At 52.0% G+C, this 24036-nt stretch overlaps 2 protein-coding genes across 2 annotated transcripts; both read left to right on the forward strand.

Annotated features, from left to right (window-relative positions):
• The first annotated feature begins 9 nt into the window (after positions 1 to 9).
• On the forward strand, positions 10 to 12328 carry WRAP53 (WD repeat containing antisense to TP53). The gene is made up of 10 exons (XM_069603402.1): positions 10 to 1264; positions 1416 to 1514; positions 1733 to 1844; positions 9782 to 9870; positions 10072 to 10162; positions 10270 to 10402; positions 11164 to 11372; positions 11570 to 11673; positions 11818 to 11952; positions 12065 to 12328. The coding sequence occupies exons 1-10, from the start codon at positions 861 to 863 to the stop codon at positions 12309 to 12311; spliced, it is 1623 nt and encodes a 540-aa protein (XP_069459503.1). The 5' UTR covers positions 10 to 860; the 3' UTR covers positions 12312 to 12328.
• A 1590-nt stretch (positions 12329 to 13918) lies between these two features.
• On the forward strand, positions 13919 to 20126 carry EFNB3 (ephrin B3). The gene is made up of 5 exons (XM_069542839.1): positions 13919 to 14562; positions 16715 to 17007; positions 17172 to 17264; positions 17375 to 17479; positions 17912 to 20126. Exons 1-5 carry the CDS (start codon positions 14441 to 14443, stop codon positions 18319 to 18321), a joined length of 1023 nt encoding a protein of 340 aa, XP_069398940.1. The 5' UTR covers positions 13919 to 14440; the 3' UTR covers positions 18322 to 20126.
• Positions 20127 to 24036: the final 3910 nt, after the last annotated feature.

Raw genomic sequence — 24036 nt, forward strand, 5'->3', positions numbered from 1 at the left:
TTTTCATGCATTGGAGAAGGAAATGGCAACCCATTCCAGTGTTCTTGCCCGGAGAATCCCGGGGACGGGGGAGCCTGGTGGGCTTCCGTCTATGGGGTCGCACAGAGTCGGACACGACTGAAGCGATTTAGCAGCAGCAGCATCTCTTTCTGAACTGATTTGTTCCTTGCCTTCAATACATAGCAACCTAAGACTTAGAAGGGCAGAGACCTTGTCTACAATCTTATTGATTGTTGTTTCCCAGTACCTATTACAGTACTGGGTAGCAAGTAAGAGTTCAATAATAAATATTTATTGAATGAATGAAAAGAGACTGAGGTCTGAAAAATTTAGCTAATAAGATGCAAAACCTGTAACATCTAATACAGCGCTGGCGCCCTCTGCCGGTTGGAAAGGAGAGTAGGTGCTTTAAGAACGATCGCCGAAGACCGCAGGGGGAGCTCAAGCACTTCCCGTCGAGGAGGAAGCTTTCGGACTACAGCTCCCAGCAGCCACTTCAAACTTCCCAGGGCCCCAGGGCTTGACGGGAACCCTTGACCTGTTACATTCCTACCCCTCCCCTCCCTTGGGTTGCGCGCGAAGTCTGATCAGGGATGCGGATGTCCAATGGAAAGGTGGACCCAAATCTCGCGAGAACTGGTGGCACGTAGCTACCGACTAGGCTTAGGAACGCTGTTTATTCTCTGGGCCTTGTGCCCCCTCCAGGGAGGAGGAATACACTGGAGCATTTTTCCGGTTCTGCATCCCAATCCCTGCGAACTTTGAAGCGGTCTCGGCTGCTCCGCGGGCCCGGCCCCTGGTAGTCGACGGGAAGAGGGCTGCCTGGCCGCGGCTGATGTCTGCCGCGCTTCCTCTGCAGTATGAAGACGCCGGAGGCTCCACCATTAGCTCCAGACTGCCTTCCTTCAGACCAGGCCCCAGCTCCAGCCCGTCTCTCTCATCAGGCTTTCCCGATGGATAAAAATACGGACCCTGAACTGATGCCGCCGCTACGCGATGGGGATGATCTGCCCCAGGTGTCCTCAGATCCCATGGCTGGCTTAGCTCTGTCCCAGGAGCTGGAGGAAGGGGTCCCAGCTTCTCTCTCCACTCCCCTGGAAACAGGGTTTGGTCCTCCTAGTGAGTTGAGCAGTCGAGTCGAGGAGAAAGAACTTTCTGAAAATGTGAGCCTTCCTGCAGAAGAAACAAACAGGCCAGAGTTGGGGCCCGGAGAAGACGTGGAAGGTGTGTCTGAAGAACTCAGTCCAGAGGATGAGGGATACACGTAAGTGGTGCTAGCAGTTGGCTCAGGAGTCTGAGGAGATTGGGAGAGTGAGGTAATCTCATAGGCCAGTCCTCAGCCCCATTTCTCCGGGCTCATTTCCACTTCGCTTTGGCGACCCAGGTTTGTTGTCTACCCCCCATCTTCCTTACAGCATTTGGAACTACAACTTCTCCCAGGTACCTCGGTTTCTCAGTGGTTCTTGGTCAGAGTTCATCACCCAACCTGAAAACTTCTTGAAAGGCTGTAAGTGGTAAGTAAGGATTATAGGGCAGCGAGAAAACCACGCCCAGTTATCTGGGAGAAGGATCTACCATGGTGTGAGAAGGATCTTCAGTTGCGTTTAGGGTTGTGTGTCTTCTCTCCTCAAAGTCCTAGGGGTGTTTACCTATCCTAGAGGTCAGCTCAGCCCTAGCCCTGCACTTGGAAAATCTAGGTCTGTCCAGCTTTCTAACTCTTTCATCCTCCTAGGGCCCCTGATGGTTCCTGCATCTTGACCAATAGTGCTGATAATATTCTGCGGATTTATAACCTGCCCCCAGAGCTGTACAATGAAGGGGAGCAACTGGAATATGCAGAAATGGTAAGGGCAGGGGCTAAGAGTTAAGTGCCGCTTCATCAGACATTGCACATTCAAGGCCTTCCTGTAGATGGAGAAAGAACAGTCCACATGTTTCCTGTTCTCAGGCAGGACACTTCTTCTCCATGAGTTTCCACAAGTAATATTTCTACCCTGAATTCTGAAGTCACTTAAAAAGATGTTTGTCCTTTAGTTAGGAATATGTGTTTCCTGTAAGAGTAGTGGCTTTCTCACTGTGGTTTTTAATTGACTTACAGAGTTGTGTTGAATGACTACCAGTAGTCACTTACTGTGTTTGGTATTGGGGTAAAGTGATGAATGAGGCAAAGAGCTGGTTTGCTTTTTTGTGTGGGAGACAGACAACAAATGTGTAAACCAATAAATAATGAAGTTCTTTACAGATAATAATAAGTCTGTGAAGGAAATAAATAAATGCTATGAAGGAAATAAACAGAACAAAGAGAGACTAACTAGAGGATGCCGCTTTATTTCTACCTATTTGTATTTTTGAATAGTGTCATTTTATTTAGGACTTCCCTGGTGGCTCAGATGGTAAAGCATCTGCCTACAATGTGGGAGACCCAGGTTCAATCCATTTGATTTACCTATTTATTTAAACTTTATTTATTTATTTAGCTGTGCCAGATCTTAGTTGTGGCACACGGGGTCTTTTAAATGTGGCGTGTTGGATCTAGTTTCCTGACCAGGGATTGAACCCAGGCCCCCTGCATTGGGAGCTCAGAGTTTTAGCCACTGGACCACTGGGGAAGTCCCGAGGATGCTGCTTTAGATTAAAAAAAAGGTCAGGGGAGGGGCTCTCTGAAGAAGGGGCATTTGAGCTGATATCTGAAGGATGACGAGATCAGTCACGTGAAGTTTTCCAAGAAAAGGCAAAAATGCTATTATACAAAGACCTAGAGCTGGGAAAGAGCCTTGTGTGTTCAAGCAACAGAAAGCAAGCCAGTACGCCTGGACCAAGGCCAGTGAGGGGGAAAGCGTGGTGAAGATGGCAAGGTGTCTGGCAGCCACATCTTGTGGGTAGGGCATTTGGAGTGTTTTGAGGAAGCCGTGGGAGAGATTAAAAGAGAGGAGTGAAATGATAGCTGAAATCTAGAGAATGGATTGTAAGTGGGCAAGAGTGGGAAATTCATCTGGATGTGTATCCCACAGTCCAGGTAAAAAATGATGTTGGCTTGTGCTGGTGTGGTGTCAGGAGAGATAGAGGTGGGTGGTTTTGAAGTATATTTCTTAGGACTTGGAAGTCAATTGGGTGGATAGGGATACAGTTTACTCAGAGGATATGAAGAAGTGTTGAGACAGAGGTAAGGATTTTTAGATACTTTAAATGTGAAATGTAAATCTAAGGAGGGACTTGGAGAAGGGTGCTGGGGATATACGTTGAAAGTGGGAGAGCATGTCGATGGTATGTTGGAATTGAGGATGGAGTCAATCTCAAGAGAGAGTGGAGATGGAGAAGAAGGCTCAAGCAGATGGAGCGCTACGGCGCATGGAGATGGGTACAGGAGAAGTTACAAAAGTGGAGGCCAAAATCACATCTAATGATTCTGATCATGTCTAGCCCTGTTGAGAGTGAGGGCAGATTTAGAAAATGACCGTAGAAAACGTTAATGACTTTAAGAAAAGCACTTTCAGAGAAATGTTGGAGGCAGAAGCCGATCGTGGGGGGATGGAAGAGAAAATTCTTTGAAAGTGTTGCCCTGTGAAAGGGAACTGAGAAATGGAATGGTGACCAGAGGGAATGTGGGGTTAAAGAAAGGTTAACAAGATGCTTCTGTGAGGTCAGGAATAGCCAGTAGAGAGGGAGGAATCGCTACTGTAAGAGAGGGCTGTGTGTGACAGAGTCTGTGCGTGACTGGGAGAAGACAGGATCCAGAGCACACTGAAGGGCTAGACTTTGACAGGCGCAGCATCCTTGCGCGCCGTGGGAAGAAAGGCAAAGGGTGTGTTCAGAGGCAGTTGTTTGGTCATGGGAAGATTTGGGTGTCTCAGTCTCTTGGCTTCTCAGGAAAGCATAACGGGAGACTATCAGCTGAAGGGAGGGGGCTGTGGGGAGACAGCAGAAGGTGTGAAATGATCATTCCCCGGGGAGTAGAAAATCAAAACCACCAAGGAATGCTTGGTGTAGAGTAGCGTTGCTCTTTTCTTTTTTTTTTTTTTCCCACTTAGTTGTGTCTACTCAGTCTTTGGGACCCCCTAGACTATACAGTCCATGGAATTCTCCAGGCCAGAATACTGGAGTGGGTAGCCTTTCCCTTCTCCAGGGGATCTTCCGAACCCAGGTCTCCTGCATTGCAGGCGGATACTTTACCAGCTGAGCCACAAGGGAAGCCCAGCACTATTCTTCTTTGCTCAGTCCCCGCTAGAAATTTGTTATCCTTCATTGAAAGTGAGACCAGTTAGCATGGTTGCGCATCTTTCCTCAGTAAGTTGACTATAGTTTCTCTGTTGGTAAAATGAGGATGGTAATAATAGCACCCACTTCATAGAGCTGTGGTGAGAAGTAAAAGAATTAGGGTAAAGTGCTTAAAATAGTGCCTGGCATGTAGTCAGTGTTCAGTACACACTAGTAGTCCTTGGTGTTAGTTGAGTGCAAGCATAGTCTAGGAGGAATAGGAGATCTGGCTGGGGTTTGCCAGGAGAGAAAGACCAGGGGTGTTTCGAGAGTGTCTGCCGGGGTACCCCTGTCATGGTTGACCAGCATGTAAGGTGGATAAGGAAAAGGGTTGTAAATGGGTTTCTGATGAAGCTGAACAGTTATTGTGGTAGAAATTCAGGGAGCCGAATGGGTTGGATGGTCTTTTTTTTTTTTCCCCAACCCAGGCCCTCCCTTGGCAGTGAAAGCATGGAGTCCTAACTACTAGACTGGTGGGGTGTCCCTGGATGGGTTGGAGATGATGGCCAGAGATTGTGGTGATGACTCAGTTGTGGGTGTGGGCAGCTGGTCCAGAGTGGAAGTGGTGGCCATGGGTGCTGAGGAAGTTAAGGAATGGCAGAGGCCAGGATGTTGGGCATTTTTATTCATTCTTTCATTGACTGATTCATTCAACAAATATTCATTGAGCACAGTCTACATGCCATGCCTGTAGGTCAGTGGGAGTACAGGTCTTGTGAAAGAAAGGTGCCCTGTTCCAGGGATGGTCCTGAACGCTTGCCTATCTTGCATCTCTGTGAGCTCGGAGACTGCAGACATGGGGGTTCTTTGTGCAAGCTGTAAGGCACACCTCACCCTGGTTCCTGGAATAGAAACCAATGGTGTCCAGAAACCAGGACCAGATGGACATGGTACAGCCTGAAAGAGTTCAGGAGCAGGGATAGTTAGAGGAGGCTGGAAATGTGAGAGATCGAACATTGATTGCACACACTTGTTTTAGAGGAATGAAAATGGTACAAAGGGGGAAAAGTCATTGTTTTCTACCACTCTACAAAATTCAGCCCTTTATGTTTTTATACATTCTTTCTAGTTGTTATTGTTCAGTCGCTCAGTCAATGTCCAACTCTTTGCAATCCCATGGACTGCGGCACGCCAGGCTTCCCTGTCCTTCACCATCTCCTGGAATTTGCTCAAACTCATGTCTGTTGAGTTGGTGATGCCATCCAACCATCTCATCCTCTGTTGTCCCCTTTTCCTCCTGCCCTCAATCTTTCCCAGCATCAAGGTCTTTTCCAGTGAGTCAGCTCTTTGTATCAGGTGGCCACCATATTAAGAGCTTCAGCTTCAGCATCAGTCCTTCCAATAAATATTTAGGGTTGATTTCCCTTAGGATTGACTTGTTTGATCTCCTGACTGTTCAAGGGACTCTCAAGAGTCTTCTTCAACAGCACAGTTCGAAGGCCTTAGTTCTTTGGTGCTCAGCCTTTTTTATTGTCTAGCTTCTGCATCCATACATAACTACTGGAAAAACCATAGCTTTGACTACAGAAATCTTTGTAGGCAAAGTAATGTCTCTGGTTTTTAATACACTGTCTGGGTTTGTCTTTGGTTTTCTGTCATTGTCATTCTTCCTAAGCTCTGTCCAAATACTGAAGCCTTCTATGTGGTTGTAATACTATGGTAGATGGTTTTGTACACTATTACTTTTAACAGTCATATCATAAATGTTTTTTGTGGTCCTCCAGTCTTTGTGGTTATCATGCTTAATGGTTTATGATATTGCATTGAATGCTTATGATAGTTTTCTTTTTTTTTAAAGGCTTAAAATGTATTTTAATAAGTTCATGTTGTGTTATTTCATTTCTCAGAAAAACTTCAAAGGTATTAGGGGCAAATCAAACATGGTACACCAATAAAAAATGCACAGCATAACTACCTAAGATAGGCAAAGCTAAGAGCTACCATCTGACATTCAGCATACAGCAACCCTGTTCTCAAGATTGTACTAGGCCTATCAAGAAAAGCTGTGAATGGCAATATCACAGACACAAAAGGGCCATTTCTGTGTTGTCCTTACCCAAGAAAAAGATGGAGACAAGTTTAACACAAGATTTTTTAAAGATACACTAAATGAAAATCTCTAAAAGAAAATGTCTTCCTTGGGACATGAAAGGGTAATATATGGGACATAACAGAACCGTATGTATGTTGTCTGTGACCTCTATGGACATGTGCCTGAATTCCTACCTGGGAGTGATTGGAACGGTGGGGCCACGGTCACTGGGGGATGTTTGGTTTTTGTGGTATATGTGGCAGGATCTCTGGGGTGAGATAGTGCACTAAGTCGTGTCTGACTCTTGCAACCCCATGGACTGTAGCCTGCCAGGCTCCTCTGTCTATGGGATTCTCCAGGCAAGAATACTGGAGTGGGTTGCCATTTCCTTCTCCAATGATAGTTTTCTTAACTCTTCCTCTGTTTTGGACTTTTGGATTGTTTTCAGGATTTTTTATATCATGAATTATTTTTCAGTGAACATCTCCATGTGTTTTGATGGAGATTCTTCAGAGAAACAGAGAAGTTTTATAAGAAATACCCTAGGTCGGAGAGTATCAGTATTTTTTTTATGTCTTGTAATACCAATAATCAATTTGTTTTCAAAAGCTTTTTATGCTGTTTATTCTTTTTATTATTATTACTGTTGTTGGCAGTATGAGTATACCAGTTCTATCACAACCTCACTTATTAGCTATTTTCTTTTTTAAGTCTGTATTTAATTTGTGGCATTATTGTTTCTGTTTCATGTTTTGGTGTTTTGGCCTTGAGGCATGGTATTTTCATTTTTAACGTCTGAAAGTTTGGTATGGAAATGGATAACATTTATTTAGGTGGGGAAAGTGGGGGACGGTTTGGGGGTATTTTTGTGCATCTGTGTACTGCTTCTTCTCAACACAGTTTCCCAACTCCTCTCCTCCTTTTTCTACCTTTTCACAGAGCTTTCTGGAACTCCTATTTCTATGTCCCCCCCTCTTCCCTGAATACTCTGCCTACCCTGTGGCTCTTGCCTGAGGCCTTCCCTTTCCTGTACCTTCTCTAGGGGAGACTGTGCAACCTCTGTGTCCTACATATCTCGGGTTGGGGAGGGGGTGTCCTCATTCTCAAATGCTATATCCAGACAATTGCTTTTCTGCTTTGTAAAACTGTTCCTTTGTGGCTTAGGCTGTCTGATTCTCCCTGACTTGCTGAGTACCTTGGCACCTCAGCTCTCTTCTGCATGCCACGTCTTTGTACCATCTTGGTGACCTTAGGTATCCAAACGAGAAAGCAGGGTCTCATCCTTTAATCCCCCTCTCCTAACCCCCACATCCAATTAATTACCAAATCCCATCAAGTCCGCCTGATCTTTCTAATTTATCCAGTTCACTCTGTTTTAATTCAAGGTGCTATTATTTTGGGCCTTATGTTATTGGGACAGTCTTCTGTTTCCATTTGCCCATTAAAACATTTGACTGCTGATTGTGCTGATTCCTCAGTAGGTGTTGGGGAAGCAGTGGTAAGTAAGACAGACATGATTCCTTCCTTTTGCAGAGTGGAGACACAGAAGGCATTTGGAATGTGGTTCAGGAGGAGGCTTCCCATGGGGACAAGTATCTGAGAGACCCAAAGGATGGCTAGGATTTGACCAGGAAGAGTTGTTGGGGGAAATGAGGGAAGGCTGTTCCAGACTTGGAGTCTAGTGTGTGTGAAAGCCTGCAGCCCAGGAATGCAGTGAGTTGGCATCTTCTCAGAGCTGGGAATCAGGATGGTGGGGTGTGGAGATGTTACAGGAAAGAAGGCAGGGGTGAGGGATGAGCCTGGAGAGGTGGGTGTGGGGTAGATGCCTGGTAAGGGAAGTCTTCCTAGAAGATTGGGTTTTATACTGAGGGCTATGGAGAAGCATTGCAATGCTTTGAGCAGGAGAATGATGCGGTACATGAGTCCAGGGCCTCAGTGTGGCTGAAGAATGGAAAATTGAGTGGCAGGTTAGAGTATGGGGAGGAGGGAGGCCAGGGCTGGCAAGAAGGTAGTGGCTACACGTGGAATCAGAGGTAAGGAGACATGTTCAAGTGAACCTAGGAGGTGGAATTGGCAAGCTCTGGCCTTGGATTGGACCAGGAGAGGAAAGGGCATGAAGAGAGTAGTAGTCAGGGTGCTCAGACTTCAGCCTTGAGAACCGGGTGCAGAGCCCAGGAGGAGCAGCAGATTCAGAGGCAGCAGAGGCTGGGTCTGTCCCGGCTAAACTGAGTTGAGGAGCCTGTGCGATGCCCTAATGGAACTTTCCTCCAGGCAGTCAGATGCAAGGGTTAAGAGTGGAGATGTGGACCTGCAGTCACAGCTGGGTGACATCACCCCAAGGGCCAGCAAGTAAGGGACAAAGGACTCGTATCCTGCTGATGTGAAGATTTCCTTCAAGTCAGTAAGTCAAAGACAACAACCAAGGAGAAAACTGAGCAAAAACTATGAGAAGGTGCCCTTAGAAGGAAAAGTGCCTTCACTGGTAATGAGAGATGCCAGTTTATATTGTAATGAAATACCATTTCACAGCCTTCAAATTGAGAAAAATATGGGAGTCTGGCAACAGCAAGAGGAGGCAGAGCAATGGGTGCTCCTACATGCCGCTGCGGGGAGAATAAATTGGGATGAGCACTTTTGGAAAAAAAAAGTGACACGATCTCGTAGAGTTGGCAGAGCACATACTATGGAGCCCAGTGGTTTCCCTCAGTAGCAGAAACTGCAGAGAATCCCTCCCACATGTGTACCAGATTGTTAAAGTGCACTTGCCAGAAACTGGAAAAACATCAGTGACTGTCAATAGAGAACGATGCGTGAATGGAGTGCTGTGAAGCAGGGAAAATGCGTGAATTCAAGCTAAGTTTGTCACCATAAATCTCATAATCACGATGGGACGCATGTAGCTTGGTACCATTCATATTAAGTTTAAAGGCAAGCAAGACCATGCTATATATTGTCTTTCCTCTATGAATATATTCCTAAAGAAATATACAAGAATGATAAATTAAGGATAGTGTTTCCCTCTGAAGGAGGATTTCATTGGGAAGAGGTTTTTAACTGTTTGGTAAAACATTTTGTTTCTTAAGCTGAGTGGAGGCCTCACAGGGTTTGGTTTGGCTTTGTTTTAATACTTCTTTGCTTGTTTGAACTGGTCGATAACTTTTATAAAGGATCCAATGGCACCTGGTAGGTGGCTTGGTGGGTATTTGCATCATTGGCTGGTTCTTTGTCTCTGGGTTGGGGTATTATTTGTTTCTCTAAGTGTTGACAAAGCAAAAGGATAAATCTGTATGGCATTTAGTGGCCCAAGTCTGATGTGAAAGTCTGAGCTAGCCTTGAATTGGAAGATCAAGATCTTGTTCTTGTATTTGCCTGATGTGCCTTCCCCTGCCTGGTTAAGTGCCCACAGAGCGTCTCCCGCTGCCATAAACCTGCTCCAGGTCCGAGTGGGCCTCCTTGTCCTACCAGTGACCCAGGCATCTCCTCATCTCTGTCTAGGCCCCTGTCCTTCGAATGGTGGAAGGCGACACCATCTATGACTACTGCTGGTATTCCCTGATGTCTTCAGCTCAGCCAGACACCTCCTAGTAAGTGATGTCTTTTGCCTGCTTTCCCTCCCCACCCCCATTTTAAGGGGACCCTCTGCTGAGAGACAGCCAGGGGCTGTGGGGGTCTCAGGAGGAGGGAAGCTTGCTTTGACCTTCAGATGTGAGCTGAGAGGGCTGGTCAGTTGGCTTCCTCCCCTTCCTTTGACAGCACCGGGGCCTCGGTGTCCATGTCTCTCTCAGCGTGGCCAGCAGCAGCAGGGAGAACCCAATTCACATCTGGGACGCCTTCACCGGAGAGCTCCGGGCTTCCTTTCGCTCCTACAATCACCTGGTAGGGACTCTCTGCCCAGCCCCAGGGCTTGCCCTGGCCTAGCTCTCCTTCCTGGAGAAGGAAGAGGCTGTGCGCCAGGCCTGTTTCCAGCCCTTCCCTTCCCCCAGGATGAGCTGACAGCAGCCCACTCGCTCTGCTTCTCCCCGGATGGCTCCCAGCTCTTCTGTGGCTTTAACCGGACTGTGCGTGTCTTCTCCACATCCCGGCCCGGCCGAGACTGCGATGTCCGAACCACGTTTGGTAAGCAGTCTACACCTCCAAGGGAGGAGAGAAAGGGGCCCAGCCAAGAGCAGAGGGGCCCTGTGGTCATGTGCGGAGGTAGGGGGTTGAGGGGTTGTTACCCTCACAGCCCTGGGAGGTTGTACCCAGTAGATAGAGGAGAAAGCAGACTCACGGAGGGCATAAAACTTTCCCAAGATCAAACTCTAGTCAAGAGTTGATTCACTCCTGAGCCCCTCCCCTGCTGGTACTTTACCTCTTGGTTCCCAAAGTTTTAGTTTTTCCAAGAAACTGGAGAAGCTGATTCCGTTTGCCTATAAGTCTTAGCTTTCTGACCCTTCCAAGGAAAAATTGAGGGGACTTCCCTGGCAGTCCAGGGGTTAAGACTGCACTTCCACTGCAGGGGGCACAGGTTTGATCCCAGTCAGGGAACTAAGATCCTGCATGTCTTGTGGTGCAGTCAAAGGAAAATACAAAAGCAGTAATTAAATGCTTATTAGGTATTGGGGTGGGGAAACAAATAAGATGGAATTTTTTTTAAAAAAGAAAAATTGAGATTTGAGAGGGAAGAAAGTGGGGCTTGCATCTTTCGGTCCTTTAAAGGGGATAGAAGGATTTAGGGAGCATCAGAAGTTTTCATCCTGCTGAAAACGAATGGGGTGTAGGGGACACTGAGTCCAGCACCTGGGCTCTGGGACAGGAGACAGAGGTACACCTCTGATTAGCCTGGTTAATGTTGGGTACTCTTGCCCTCTCCCCCACGTTGTTCCTTCCCCTTCTAGCAAAAAGGCAGGGCCAGAGTGGCATCATTTCCTGCATAGCCTTCAGCCCAACCCAGCCCCTCTACGCCTGTGGCTCCTATGGCCGCTCCCTGGGCCTGTACACCTGGGAAGATGGCTCCCCTCTTGCCTTGTTGGGAGGACACCAAGGGGGCATCACGCACCTCTGCTTTCACCCCGATGGCAATCGCTTCTTCTCCGGAGCCCGCAAGGTGGGGATCATATTCTGAGGTTCCAAAACAAGTGGGTAGAAGGCAGGAGTGGGGATGTAGTCTGCTGTGTTGGGAGATGGGCATGGGGGAAAAATGTCAACCCAGCTAAAGGAGTGCTTATAACCCTGGAGGGAAGCAGATGTGTCTTGGAGGCAGGAGTGGAGGGTGGATTCTAGGCTCCTGTTTTTTGTTCTCAGGATGCTGAGCTTCTGTGCTGGGATCTTCGGCAGCTTGGGCACCCACTGTGGTCCCTGAGCCGCGAGGTGACCACCAATCAGCGTATCTACTTTGATCTGGACCCGTGAGTGACTGGCACTCCTCTCTGCTGGGGCCTTGATGCCCCTGGGATGCCAGAGCCCAACTGCGGGATCCCAGCCCTTGACGGTGAAGGGTTCCTGCCCTGGGTGATGACTCCATGTCGGCAGGCCTCTCCTCTCTCCTCCAGGACCGGGCAGTTCCTCGTGAGCGGCAACACTAACGGGGCTGTCTCTGTGTGGGACACCGGCAGGGTGGGGCTTGAGAGCAAGCTGGAGCCAGTGCTGACTTTCCAGCCCCAGAAGGACTGCACCAATGGCGTGAGGTCACGAGTCAATTTTGCACATTTGGGGGCTCGGTTTGGGAGGGAGGTAAACCTGAGCGAGTGGGCATCCTGGCTCAGGGAGGTGACCAGTGCCACCCATCTCTCCCTATAGCCTGCACCCTAGCCTGCCTCTGCTGGCCACTGCCTCCGGGCAGCGTGTGTTTCCGGAGCCCACGGAGAGTGAGGATGAGGGGGAGGAGGAAGTGGACCTTCCTCTCCTCTCGATGCGCCACGTGCACCTGGAATGTCAGCTTCAGCTCTGGTGGTGTGGGGGAGGCCCAGACACCAGCATCTCAGATGCCCACCAGGAGGAGATGGGACAGGGAGGGACAGAGGGGGGTGGGGGTGAGTTTACATAAAAAGATTTTATATGATACTAAGTCTTTGTGTCTCTTTGGGGAGGCAGATGATGGAGATGAGGCAGGGAGGGGTACCAGTGGGCTCCGGAGTCCAGCAGCGGGGACTGGCATAATATTCCTGAAACCAGGGTTGAGAGGTGGGACTAGGCGGGAACCAATGGGGCTGCGAAGCTTGGTGTGAAGTCAAGCCAGTGGGGGGTGGGGCCTCATGCCATTGACTGGCGGGTTGCTAGGCAACTTGGTAAACTGAAGAGGGGAAACCTGTTTGAAATCTCACTCCCAAGGTGGGGGCGGCAGGGGTCAGGGTGAGTGTGGCTGAGCAGGAGTGGCAGGAGCTGTGTGTCAGACTGTTGGGTGTGACTGTGTTAGACTGTGCAGACGGTGAACAGACGAGTCACCCGCTCTCTCCCGCTCGTCACTATTTACCATCATTCGGCAGCAGAGGGACCGTTAGTCAGCTCTGGGGGAAGGAGAGCCAGAGGACCGCCTCCCCTCCCCTGGACTCCCCGAGAGGCAGGTGACTGAGTAGCCGGAGTCAAGGGCACACATGAAGGAGTAAAGGTGCCGAAAACCACAGACGTCACATTCTGTATTCCCGTTTGACGCAGGGCAAGGGCGAGTCTTTCAGCAGCTGTCACTCGTCTGGTTTCTCCATTTATCTGCTCTGTCTTTGGTTGGGGTGGTGGTTGTTATTTCAAGCAGTGGCTCCCCGCTTCCCCTCCACACACACCTTACCAGACACCGAGAAGGGGTCTCTGAAGAGAGACTGTCAGCAGAGGGTTTGATTGTGGACTCCCAGTCTGAGGGGAGAACGGGACGCCTGTGACGACTGGAGAGGAGTGAGGAATGTCACCTCTGCCCAGAGGTGCTGAAAGCCGGGTCTCTTACACCCAAAAAGGCAAAGCCTCCTCCCCCCAGGATAATTGGAAACAGCCCTTCCGGCTGAACGCGGGTTTGGGGTTGTAGGTTTTGCCTTTCCTCTCCAGACCCGTTTCTCCCCACAACCATCTAGGAAGGGCCCGCGTTTCCCCCCTAATCTCTTGCCTTTCATCAACGCCCAGGTAGCAGTAATGGGTCGGGGAGACTGTGACAAGGGACCCCGGGACTGGGAGTTCGGCAGCCTGGGTTTGGTTTCAGCTTCATCCCAGATTCTCGGTGTGACCTTGGGCAAGTCACAGGGCCTCCCCGAGCCTCAGTTTCTTCATCACTGCAATGGGGATCCTTCAGCTCTGCCCCTCCCACCTCACACAGGTAGTCTAGACGAACCACTCTGCTCGCTCCCGTAAAGTGCGGAGCCTTCAAGGTTATTATTATGCTCTCCAGACCTCCCAAGAGCAGCGGCGATGTTTTGGGATGGGGGAGGAGGAGGCTGCGGGAGGGAAAGGGGCTGGGTTCCTCGGGATGTAGAGGGCGAGAGAGCCTTTCTGGATTTGAGAGAGCGGAAGATTCCAGCCGTCCGGTCAATCCCAGGGCAGGAGGGGAGGTGGGCAGAAACTAAGCCAGAGGCCGAGAGTGGCAGAGAAAAAGGGGGCGTGAGAGACCGCGCAGGGGAGCAAGGCGGGGCGCAGGGTGAGACAGCTGGGCGGGCGGGAGGTGCGCGAGGTGAGGGGGGTGGGGGACGTGGGCTGCGATCCTGCCGCCCGCTCCGACTCGGGCTCCAGCTCCGGTTTTTCCCTCCGCCATCCTTTCCCCCTCCCCGCCTCTCCTTTAACTCCCCCCTCCTGGGCTCGGGACTGGTTTCCTCCCTTAGCCCGCTGCCCTCAATCCCAGCGAGGCTGGGGCTCCGGCTCGGCGCCCCATTCCCGCTCCCTCCCCTGGCGCCCCATGCCGCCCCCGCCCGGCCCCCGGCTCCCCCAGTCCCCTACTTAGGCCCGCTCGCCGATCCCGGGGTGCCGGCGCGTGGGCCGGGGGCATAGGGCGCCTGCAGACCGCCCCTGGAAGGGCTCCTGTGGGCTGAGCGCTCCGGAGCGGGGTCACAGGCGGAGCAGGAAGCGGGTCCGCGTGGGAGCTGGGGGCATCGGCCACCCGGGCGGCAGGGCAGAATAGCCCGGGCGGCCAAGGCAGTCACCCCCCGGGGGTGAGCGACTTTGGGGGAGTTGGTGCCCCGCCCCCCGGGCCTTGGCGGGGTCATGGGGGCCCCCCATTCTGGGCCGGGGGGCGTGCGAGTCGGGGCTCTGCTGCTGCTCGGGGTTTTGGGGCTGGTGTCTGGGCTCAGCCTGGAGCCTGTCTACTGGAATTCGGCAAACAAGAGGTGAGCGGCGCCGGGCTGGGGAGACCCCACACCTCCTGGGCAGGAAGCTTGGAAGCTTTGGGGACTTTGAGGGGCTGGGTTCTCTGAGCTGGGAGGAGGCTGGAGGAAGGGTGCTGGTGTGTGCATGTGAGCTGATGGGTAACCAGACAGAGGTGATCTTGGGAGCCAGATTCGCGAGTGGCACACAGAGCTGGATGTGGGTGGTGATAGCCATGTGTCAAGAGTTTGAGAGACCCCCAAGGGGCAAGGATTTGGAAGTTCCTGGGTAACCCGGGGGGCCGGGGAGCGGTTATTTGGGTTTGTGGGAGACTTGAGTGGTGTCAGGGGCTGGGCTTAGAGGGAGCCTGGTTAATGTCAGCTCTCAGGAGAGCAGCTGAGTAGGTTCTGCTGAGGCGCTGAGAGGAAAGGGGGGTGCCTCCTTCCCCAGAAGGGACTCAGTGGTGGAGATGCGAGGGGAGGGGCTCAGGTTGGGGTTTCAGGGACAACTCGCCCATGCCTGTTTGACTCTTCTTCACTCATCCGTCTCCCCACTCATGCCCACAGAGGGTCAGTGAGCCCCTGGTGGAACAATCTCCCAAGCAGAAGATTTTACTCCCTTCCTGGCTTGGGGATTTCTCACTGGAAGAAGTCTGGAGCCCCTTAAAGCCCCCATGTTCTCTCTTACATCTGGAGTCTTAGGGACTTGGTTGCCCCTTCCCCCATCTCTGCTGCAACCTCTTCCATCAGACCTCTGTCCCATGGCATACTTCCTTTGCTCTGAAGAAAGGCCAGGGGTCAGATGAAACTTCAAGCCACACAGAGTAGGACAGAACCCTTGGGAGGTCCTCCAGATCCCTTGACTCCATGCAGATCCCATTCCCCATGAACAAAAGAATTCTTGGTCTTGAAAACTTCCTACTTACCTGGGGAGGCTGTATGAGGCCGTGGGAAGAGGTCATGCTTTGGAGCTCAAAACCTTCTAAGTCTTAATCCTAGCACTGTGGCTTTGGCCGTGTGGCCTTGGGCAAGTCACTTAACCTTTCCAAGTTTGTATCCTCAGTCCTTACAGCCTTTATGAAGATTAGAGGTAAGGTATTTGAACACATTATAAGCTCATTGAAGAAGAACAAGGGTCATTGTTCTTTGGCCTCTGTCACATTTCCCTGGCCTGGCCACCTCCCTCCCCTTTCTCTTGGGGTCTAATCTCAAATATCTTTTCCTCTCTCAGTCTCCTACCCATCAGCTCCCACATGCAGCTGAAATATCAACTGCAGTGTGAGGATATGTTAGGCTTATTCTGATAGAGTTGAGAAAAGGGAGTTAGAGTGTTCTGGGGGCTCTTTGGGATGTTGGATGGGAGGGAGTCTGGGAAGATACCAGCAGCAGTCCCCTGTGACCAAGTTCAGAGACCCTCTCTGCCGTTCATGCACAGGGAGGGGCCGCAGTTGTTGGCAGGTTAGGCTAGTGGCCACTGGGGCCAAGGGAGACATGGGCTTGTGTCAACTGTGGGTAGAATAGTCAGCTCTTTCCATTCCAAAGCAATAGGTCACTTTCCCTAGGAAGTGCGGGATCTGGGGGAAGATGGGTGCTGAGCAGGGTAAAGTCTGGGGCAGCTGGCCCACAGACCCTGGTTCCCGTTAGCCCCATTTAGGGCCATTGCCAGGTTTGCCTCCTGTCACATTGCCTGGCCAACTTGGGTCACTGGATCACCCTCCACACTCTTCTCCCATCCTGCCCCCTCTGCCCTGAAATCCCTGAAATTCAGTGGTGGCCTGGGGGAGGGGAGGCTCTGCCCCCATCGTTGACTGCCATGGAATAGTGAAATCACCTGGGAGGGTGGGCTGTGTGGTTCCAGAGAGGCCAGCTCCTTGGTAACTGGCATCCTGTTGCCATGGCAACAGGACTGGTGATGGAGCGAGAGATGGCAGTGTGCATGTGGTGAGGGCGGGCTAAAGAGTGCATTTGGGCACACCAAGGGGCAGGAGACCTCTGAGCTGGGCCTCCTGCTGCTTCCCCACGTGAGCTTCCAGAGCCCTTAGTGCCCGCGCTGTCAGAACAGACTCCCCACTCAGACAAAGGCTGTCCTGCAGGGGTGAGGGGTGAGAAAGGCAAAGCTTGGGGACCAGACCTCTGACACCTCTCATCCTTGTTCACCTCACCCTCCTCCCCACAGGTTCCAGGCAGAGGGTGGTTACGTTCTCTACCCTCAGATCGGGGACCGGCTAGATCTGCTCTGCCCCCGGGCCCGCCCTCCGGGTCCCCACTCCTCTCCTAATTACGAGTTCTACAAGCTGTACCTGGTAGGGGGTGCCCAGGGCCGGCGCTGCGAGGCACCCCCTGCCCCAAACCTCCTCCTCACTTGTGACCGGCCAGATCTGGATCTCCGCTTCACCATCAAGTTCCAGGAGTATAGCCCTAACCTCTGGGGCCACGAGTTCCGCTCACACCACGATTACTACATAATTGGTACTGCTGGGCAGAGGGCAGGGTCTAGTGGGAAGGTACCCCTGGGATTGAGGGCAGATAAGGGAAGGGACCCTTGGAGCCACCTCGGATGGTGTTGGGGCCAGGAGTGGAGATGGAATAGGGATAGCTCTGAGTGCCAACTTCTCCCTCTGGTTCTCTTCCAGCCACGTCGGATGGAACCCGGGAAGGCCTGGAGAGCTTGCAGGGAGGTGTGTGCCTCACCAGAGGCATGAAGGTGCTTCTCCGAGTGGGACAAAGTAAGCGGGGCTGGGGCACACCTGCTAAGGGCTGGAGGAGGCTGGGGCAGTATCTTCATGGTCAGGGGGCTGCTGTCTCAGCCCCTCTCTCAGGTCTTCCCCATCTCCAGGTCCCCGAGGAGGGGCTGCCCCCCGAAAACCTGTGTCTGAAATGCCCATGGAAAGAGACCGAGGGGCAGCCCACAGCCTGGAGCCTGGGAAAGAGAGCACTGCAGGTAGGAACCACGGGTCCAGCCTCCTGCCTTCCCTCGTCCTCTGCTCTCGGACCCTAGCTGCCCTGCCGCCACCTTCTCCCTCCCTCTGCAGTTTTGGGGGCAATGATACAGGAAAGAGGAGAAGAGAGGATGGGAGGGTGGGATGGGAATGGAAGCCAAATGAGGAAAAGACTCAATTAGAACTAATTAGCCAAGTCAGTGCTTCAATCAGCGCTGTCAGAGAAGGGGGGAGGACTGCCTGGCACAGGTTGAAGGGCTGGACACACCTGGATTCGGAATGGGGCTTGGCGGGGAGGGGAAGGGCTTGGGGTCCCCAAAGGGCCTGAGCACTACTGGGGAAGCCCATGGGAACCCCCAAGGCTGGGTGTCCAGATGCCCAGGTGGCTCCTTCAGCCCCTCCCCCTCTTTCCTCCTTCACCCCTTCCCTGCCAGGTGACCCCACCAGCAATGCAACCTCCCGGGGTGCTGAAGGCCCCCTGCCCCCTCCCAGCATGCCCGCAGTGGCCGGGGCAGCAGGGGGGCTGGCGCTGCTCTTGCTGGGCGTGGCAGGGGCTGGGGGTGCCATGTGTTGGCGGAGACGGCGGGCCAAGCCTTCGGAGAGTCGCCACCCTGGTCCTGGCTCCTTCGGGAGGGGAGGGTCCCTGGGCCTGGGGGGTGGAGGCGGGATGGGACCTAGAGAGACTGAGCCTGGGGAGCTAGGCATAGCTCTGCGGGGTGGTGGGGCTGCAGACCCCCCCTTCTGTCCCCACTATGAGAAGGTGAGTGGTGACTATGGGCATCCTGTGTACATCGTGCAGGATGGGCCCCCCCAGAGTCCCCCAAACATCTACTACAAGGTATGAGGGCTCCTCCGACCTGGCTCTCCTGGATCCAGCCCTTTGTGGGGTGCTCCTCCAATTTAATTCATGGTTTGAGGGACACCTCTAGCATCTCCTTGGCCCCCTTTACCCCATCAGCTCCTCTGCTCCTCCTGGCTCTTGCCTCTCCTCCACTTTTAGGATTCCCTGAGACATCCACCCAACTATCGCCTGCCCTCTGGTTGGCTGTGTGTACCCTTCTGTCTCTGTGTTTCTGGGTCCTATTCCCCTGGGGAGGGGCCAGAGATTCAGCCTCCTCCTCTAATCATGACCCAGAGATCCTTGTTCCCCTCACCCACTGAGAGCTTGGGGTGGGAACAGTCTGTCTTTTGGTTGGTACTTCTCCTCTTTCTGCCTCTCACTGTTTTTCTCTTCTCCCTCTCTTTTATTTTCTTTCTCTCTCCTCTGTCTCTAGGTCTGTTCCTCTTCCCTAGCATCCTCCTCCCTGTATCTCCTTTTACTTACCCTCTTGGCTTCTTATCCTGTGCCCCTCCCATCTCCAGGGTTGGGGCATCAAGGCATTTCTCCTCTCAGCTCCCTCTTCTGACTTCTCTTACCAACCGCTCCCCTTAGTCTGCCAAAAATGGGGGCCTTATGGGGAAGGCTCTGGCATTCCACCCCAGCTCAGGGCATGGGCAGCAGGACTCCTCCTCTGCCCTGCCCCAGGCCTCTATATACTTACTCCAGCCATTTGGGGTGGTTGGGTCAAGACAGCCACCATGAGAAGAAATATGCTGTTTTGTCCAGTGGCCAATAGCAAGCTATGAATCAGTCGGGACACTTATGGACTTGGTCTGATGCTGAATGGGCCACTTGGGACAGGAAGTGACTTGCTCCAGACAAGAAGTGACCAGGCCTGGACAGAAGTGGCCTGGGAAGTGGCAGAAGCAGTGCAGCAGGAACTGGAAGTGCCTTCATCCAGGACAGGAAGTAGCACTTCTGAAATAGGAAGTGATCTGGCTGGAACCGGAAGTGGCTTAGTCTGGGGGGTGGGGGGATGTGGATGGTTCATACTCTGTGGAGAAGGGAGGGGGGGCAGGAAGAACTTCCCATTTCAGGAGGAAGCTGGAACTTAACTCTAAAGATCAAGTGGACTGAGGAGGGTCTTCCTAGTATTCAGTGGCTCGTGCCAGGATCCCTCTTCCCCTGTTCTCTGTGCTGCTTTTAGGACAGCTAAGGTGACTGCCATCTGCTGTGGCAGGCTCAATTTGTCTTGTTTTTTCCTTTCCATATCCCAATATAGTCCCTGTTACCCAACAGGGTGACCCCAAGAACCCATGTGTTGTCCCCAGTAACCCAGATGGCTGTCTTGTTTATCATATCCTCCATATCCTACTGCCTTCAAACTCAACACAGCTCCCTTCTTAGTGACCAAAATGGTGGCCTACTGACTGGTTTAGCTGATGGTGGTCCTTAGCAACAGCCACTCTTTTCATAGTGACCAGCTGATACCTCTTCCAGCCCTCTAGTGCACAATTAATTGGATGTTGCCTCAGTTTCCTCCCAGCTCATTTCCATTAGATCAGAGCTGCCCTTGGGCACCACATCAGCCACCTCACTCACCAGCCAAATGGTTGCTTTGTCCACCAGAAGTCATCTCTCTGGTGCTGTAGTTCCCAGCTCTTTCCTGATTTTTCTAATCACTCCTTCCAGAGAACAGGAAGTTGATATTGCCATGGGGGAGGTGGCGGTATATGGCCATCACCTCAATAGTTTTACTGTAAAAGGGAAATTTGAACAACAAAAACCAAAAAAAAAAAAAAAAAAGAATAAAAAACTTGAAAAGTTGACAAGAAGGCTGGAAAATGTTTGGACATGAATTGGGATGGGGAACTGGTGGTTAGAATGACTTTCCAGCTGAGGGTTGGATTGCATGAAACCAAGGAGTAGGGAGAGGGTTTGGTGGGATCACTGAGGTGGATAATGCATGATGTGCTGGGGGAAGGGGATGGGATGGGTAAGGAGGTGAGTGAGATGGCTGAGGAAGGCAGCCACTTCCAATGGAGGGAGAGAAAAACCCAGGTGGGAATGGGAGTTGCCAATATATCCTATTGGGGATGTCCGAATATACATTCACACATGGGGGAAAGCCTAAGTTTCTATTGTTAAACCAAAGTACCAGACTCAAAGCAAGTCTCAAAAACAAAGTGGAAAAAACATGTTCACGTGTTCAGTTTATACTCTCCTACCCTGACCCAAGGCACTTGTATGTCCAGAAGACTCAGGGACCCAGGCATCAAGCTGCCTATCCCCTGGCTTCCTGTGTACCCATAACCCAGGCTCTTCTCCCCATAAAACTTGGGTGCCCAGCCCCCTAGACTCAGCCCCATTCTCCAGTCACAAAAGCAGCCGTCAGGAGCATCGCTGGAGCCAGTCGGCAGGGGTCACAACCTCTGCCCTGCCTGCCCCTCCCTGACTTTAGGTCCCCTCCCACTGTCTCCCATCTGCCTGGAGGTCAAGGGGTCCTCCTGGCCCGCCTCTATCCGGTGAGACCCCTGCCCCTCCCCCTGTCTGAGCAAGATGCCTGGGTCCCAAGAGGTGCAGGTGCTATAGGAGGGGAGTTGAAAACTGGAAGGCCAGGTGCTGGGCTGTCTGGAATCTACTCCTGCCTTCTAAGCCTGCACTGGAGCTTGCCTGAGGTGGGGAGGCTGGAGGCGGGTGTGGAAGGGCTGGTCCCTGCCCCTTAGTGGGGGTTGGTTGTCATGGCAACATCCCCTTCTCCACACAATGGGAAGCCCCCCTCAGCCTCCCGCGTGGATGGAGCCGACAGCCCCATCGCTGGCTATCAGCCTCAGGGACTTGGCAACCGTCACTATGGCAACCCAGAGCCCAGCAACAGGGCCCGGTGAACGAGGGAGGGGTCCATGACTGGGGCAGGGCTGTGTGTGAGAGGGGGCAAGAGAGCCAAGGAAGACTCCCCCTACACATATATCCAGAGGAACAGGTGGAGAGAAGCGAGGGAGAGCAGTGGAGATAAACAGTCTCCGTGACAGACAAACATCTCACCAAAGCAGCCGAGACATCATAACATGCTGAGAGACAGGAAGACACCTGGGGACAGATGCACAGCTGGGGAGAGGAACAGCGCATTCTGCAGTCCCTGCAATACCCTGGGATACACCCCTCAGAGCACTGGCATCTATGGACTCTCCCTCCTGCAACACTGACAACACAAGACCTACCGCCTTCCACATGTGTGGTGACTCGTGTATGTTTTGAGCTATGATATTTGAAAGCTCAGGTGACCATACAGAACAACACATGCCATCCTATTTGCTTTCTAGGTACAAATACACAAACACACTCCCAGGATAACAGCCATAACAGAAAGAAGAGGGGCAGGAAAACATTCATTTATTCATTCATTCACTCAGCATCATATTAAATGTCTACTTGGTTCCAGGTACTATATCAGGCACTAATAGTATGAGGTGAATAAGGCAGTCTCTGCTTTCATGAAGTTCACATTTTGGTGGGACAACATAATAAAATTTCTGGTAGTGATAAGTGCTATAAACAAAACAGCAAGGGGATGCAGAGGGTGGAGGGTATCAGGGAGATGCTTCAGGTTAGGAAAGTCTCTCTGAAGAGGGACATTTGCTCAAGACCTTGAATAATGAGGAGTAAGGAAGGCAGGCAAGGAAGGCAGGCAGGCTTCCCAAGTGGCGCTAGTGGCAAAGAACCCGCCTGCCAATGCAGGAGATATGGGTTTGATCCCTGGTTCAGAAAGATCCCCTGGAAGAGGGCATGGCAACCCAGTCCAGTATTCATGCCTGGAGAATCCCATGGACAGAGGAGACTGGTGGGCTACAGTCCATAGTGTCGCAAAGAGTCTGACACAACTGAAGCAACTTAGCATGCACATAAGAAAGGCAGACACTATGGGAAGGGCAGAGCAGAAAGAGGGAACAGAAGTGCGAAGCACAGAGGGGAAATCTAGGCAGGCTTGGAAATAGCAAGGAATACATCACAGCCACACACATGTTCTAGATGTGTCCTATCCTTCCCCAGCCTCAGCCTGCAGGGCAGCAAATGACTAAGGAAGAATCCACATTTAGGAAGCTGAGCTAACCTGGTCTTCTATGTTGTCCCCTTTGTTTCTTGTGCAGATGTGAGTTGTGTTTTCCTCAACTAAATTGTATACTCTGGGAGGGCAGGGATGATGCCCTGAGATTTTGGGCTGCTAGGACAGAGTTCAAAGCAGGCAGGCAGAGTGGAAGTAAAGGATCTGAGAGAGCTGGGGACCACAGAAGGTAAAGCCCTCACCCAGCATAGGATGGAGGCTGCCCTGGGGGCTCTGCTGCAGATGGAAGCTCAGATTTTTCTATCCTTCCAAACAGAAGCAGGATATAAATTAAGTTGAGGTGTTTATGTCTGTGTATGTGGTCAGTGTTGAGGGTTTTAAGAAAAGGAGAATAGAGCAAAGGGTTGCAGTGGGAATTTCTGATGGAGGATGATTGACACCACAACTGGAAATTTAGTTAGAATGAAAAACGGAGCTTTCTAAAGGGAATCATGAACATGGGGCATTCCCTTCCCTAGAGAGTCCTTTCAGGATCTGTAGGCAGGCTGGGAGAAATGTGGCAGGCTGGTTTGGAGGCAGGGGGCTGGCTGAGATGGGTTGAAGGAGCTGGGTGAGGGTAGAGAAAAGGATGCAGACTAAATGGGAGGGAAAATTTAGCACTGGAGAGATGTTTAAAAGGTAGCAGGGAAGGTGGAATACTGAAGGGAGTTTTGAGGGGACCAGGTCCCTGGGTCCCAGAAGGATCAAAGCCCTTTGTGGCCTGGCTCTCCCACTTCCTTCAGTTGCCATCAAAAACTCAGGCATGGGTTCCCTCCAATCCCAGTGGCTGGTGGTGGTGGTGGTGGTGGGGGGTGGGGTGGGTAGATTGAGCAGCCTTGGGGGGGTGGGGAGCGGCAGCTGGTGAGTGGGGAGGAAGCTGTGTGCTCAGCAAACAGCAGCCTCAGTGCCCAGTGGCTGCCTCCTCCCTCATCAATCAGCTCAGCCAAATGTCCTTGCATTCCCACCACCCCAAGGGGACTGGGGCTGGGCCAGGGTCCCCAGGGGAGTGAGATGGGATGGGTGGGGGGAAATGGGGGTGGTGCTTGGCTCCCCATCTCTTGGCCTCTGTTCTCTCTTCTCCTGGAAACTCTCAGCTCCCTCTGTCATGGAACAGACTCCCTCCTGGCTGCAACCACCTACCACCGTGAGGGCATCAGCTACAAATCACCTGTGGGGGTCTGTTGAGGGGCAGGATGGGGGAGGGGAGGAGGGATGAGCCAGGGCTGAAGAGGAATCTTGTTCTGGTTCTCACGGGACCTGCCCAGGGTAGTCAGCAGGGAGGCTGCTGGCACAGAGGCTTTGTGCTCCCAGCTGGCCTCTCCATCCCTGATGATGCCCTGGACAGCAGGCTGAGACGTGGACCCCAGAAATGTCCTCCCACTGCCCACCTTGTCCTAGCCCCCAGCACTTATCCTCTGCTTCCTACCATCATCCAGAGGGCCAGCCCCCGGCTTACCCTAAATCTGCTGCTCCCCTTTGGGGACTGGGGCCTCCAGACCTTAGCCTCTGGCTCCCTCTCCCTCCTCCTCAGCCCTTGCTCCCCTCAGGGACCCAGGCGTCCTGCCCACTCTGTTCACCATAACAACCATTCTTTTGGAGTTGCTTAAGACTTTAATATCATTTCATTAAATCAGCTA

Source organism: Ovis canadensis, chromosome 11 (genome assembly GCF_042477335.2).
Source record: "Ovis canadensis isolate MfBH-ARS-UI-01 breed Bighorn chromosome 11, ARS-UI_OviCan_v2, whole genome shotgun sequence".
NCBI classification, from domain to species: domain Eukaryota; kingdom Metazoa; phylum Chordata; class Mammalia; order Artiodactyla; family Bovidae; genus Ovis; species Ovis canadensis.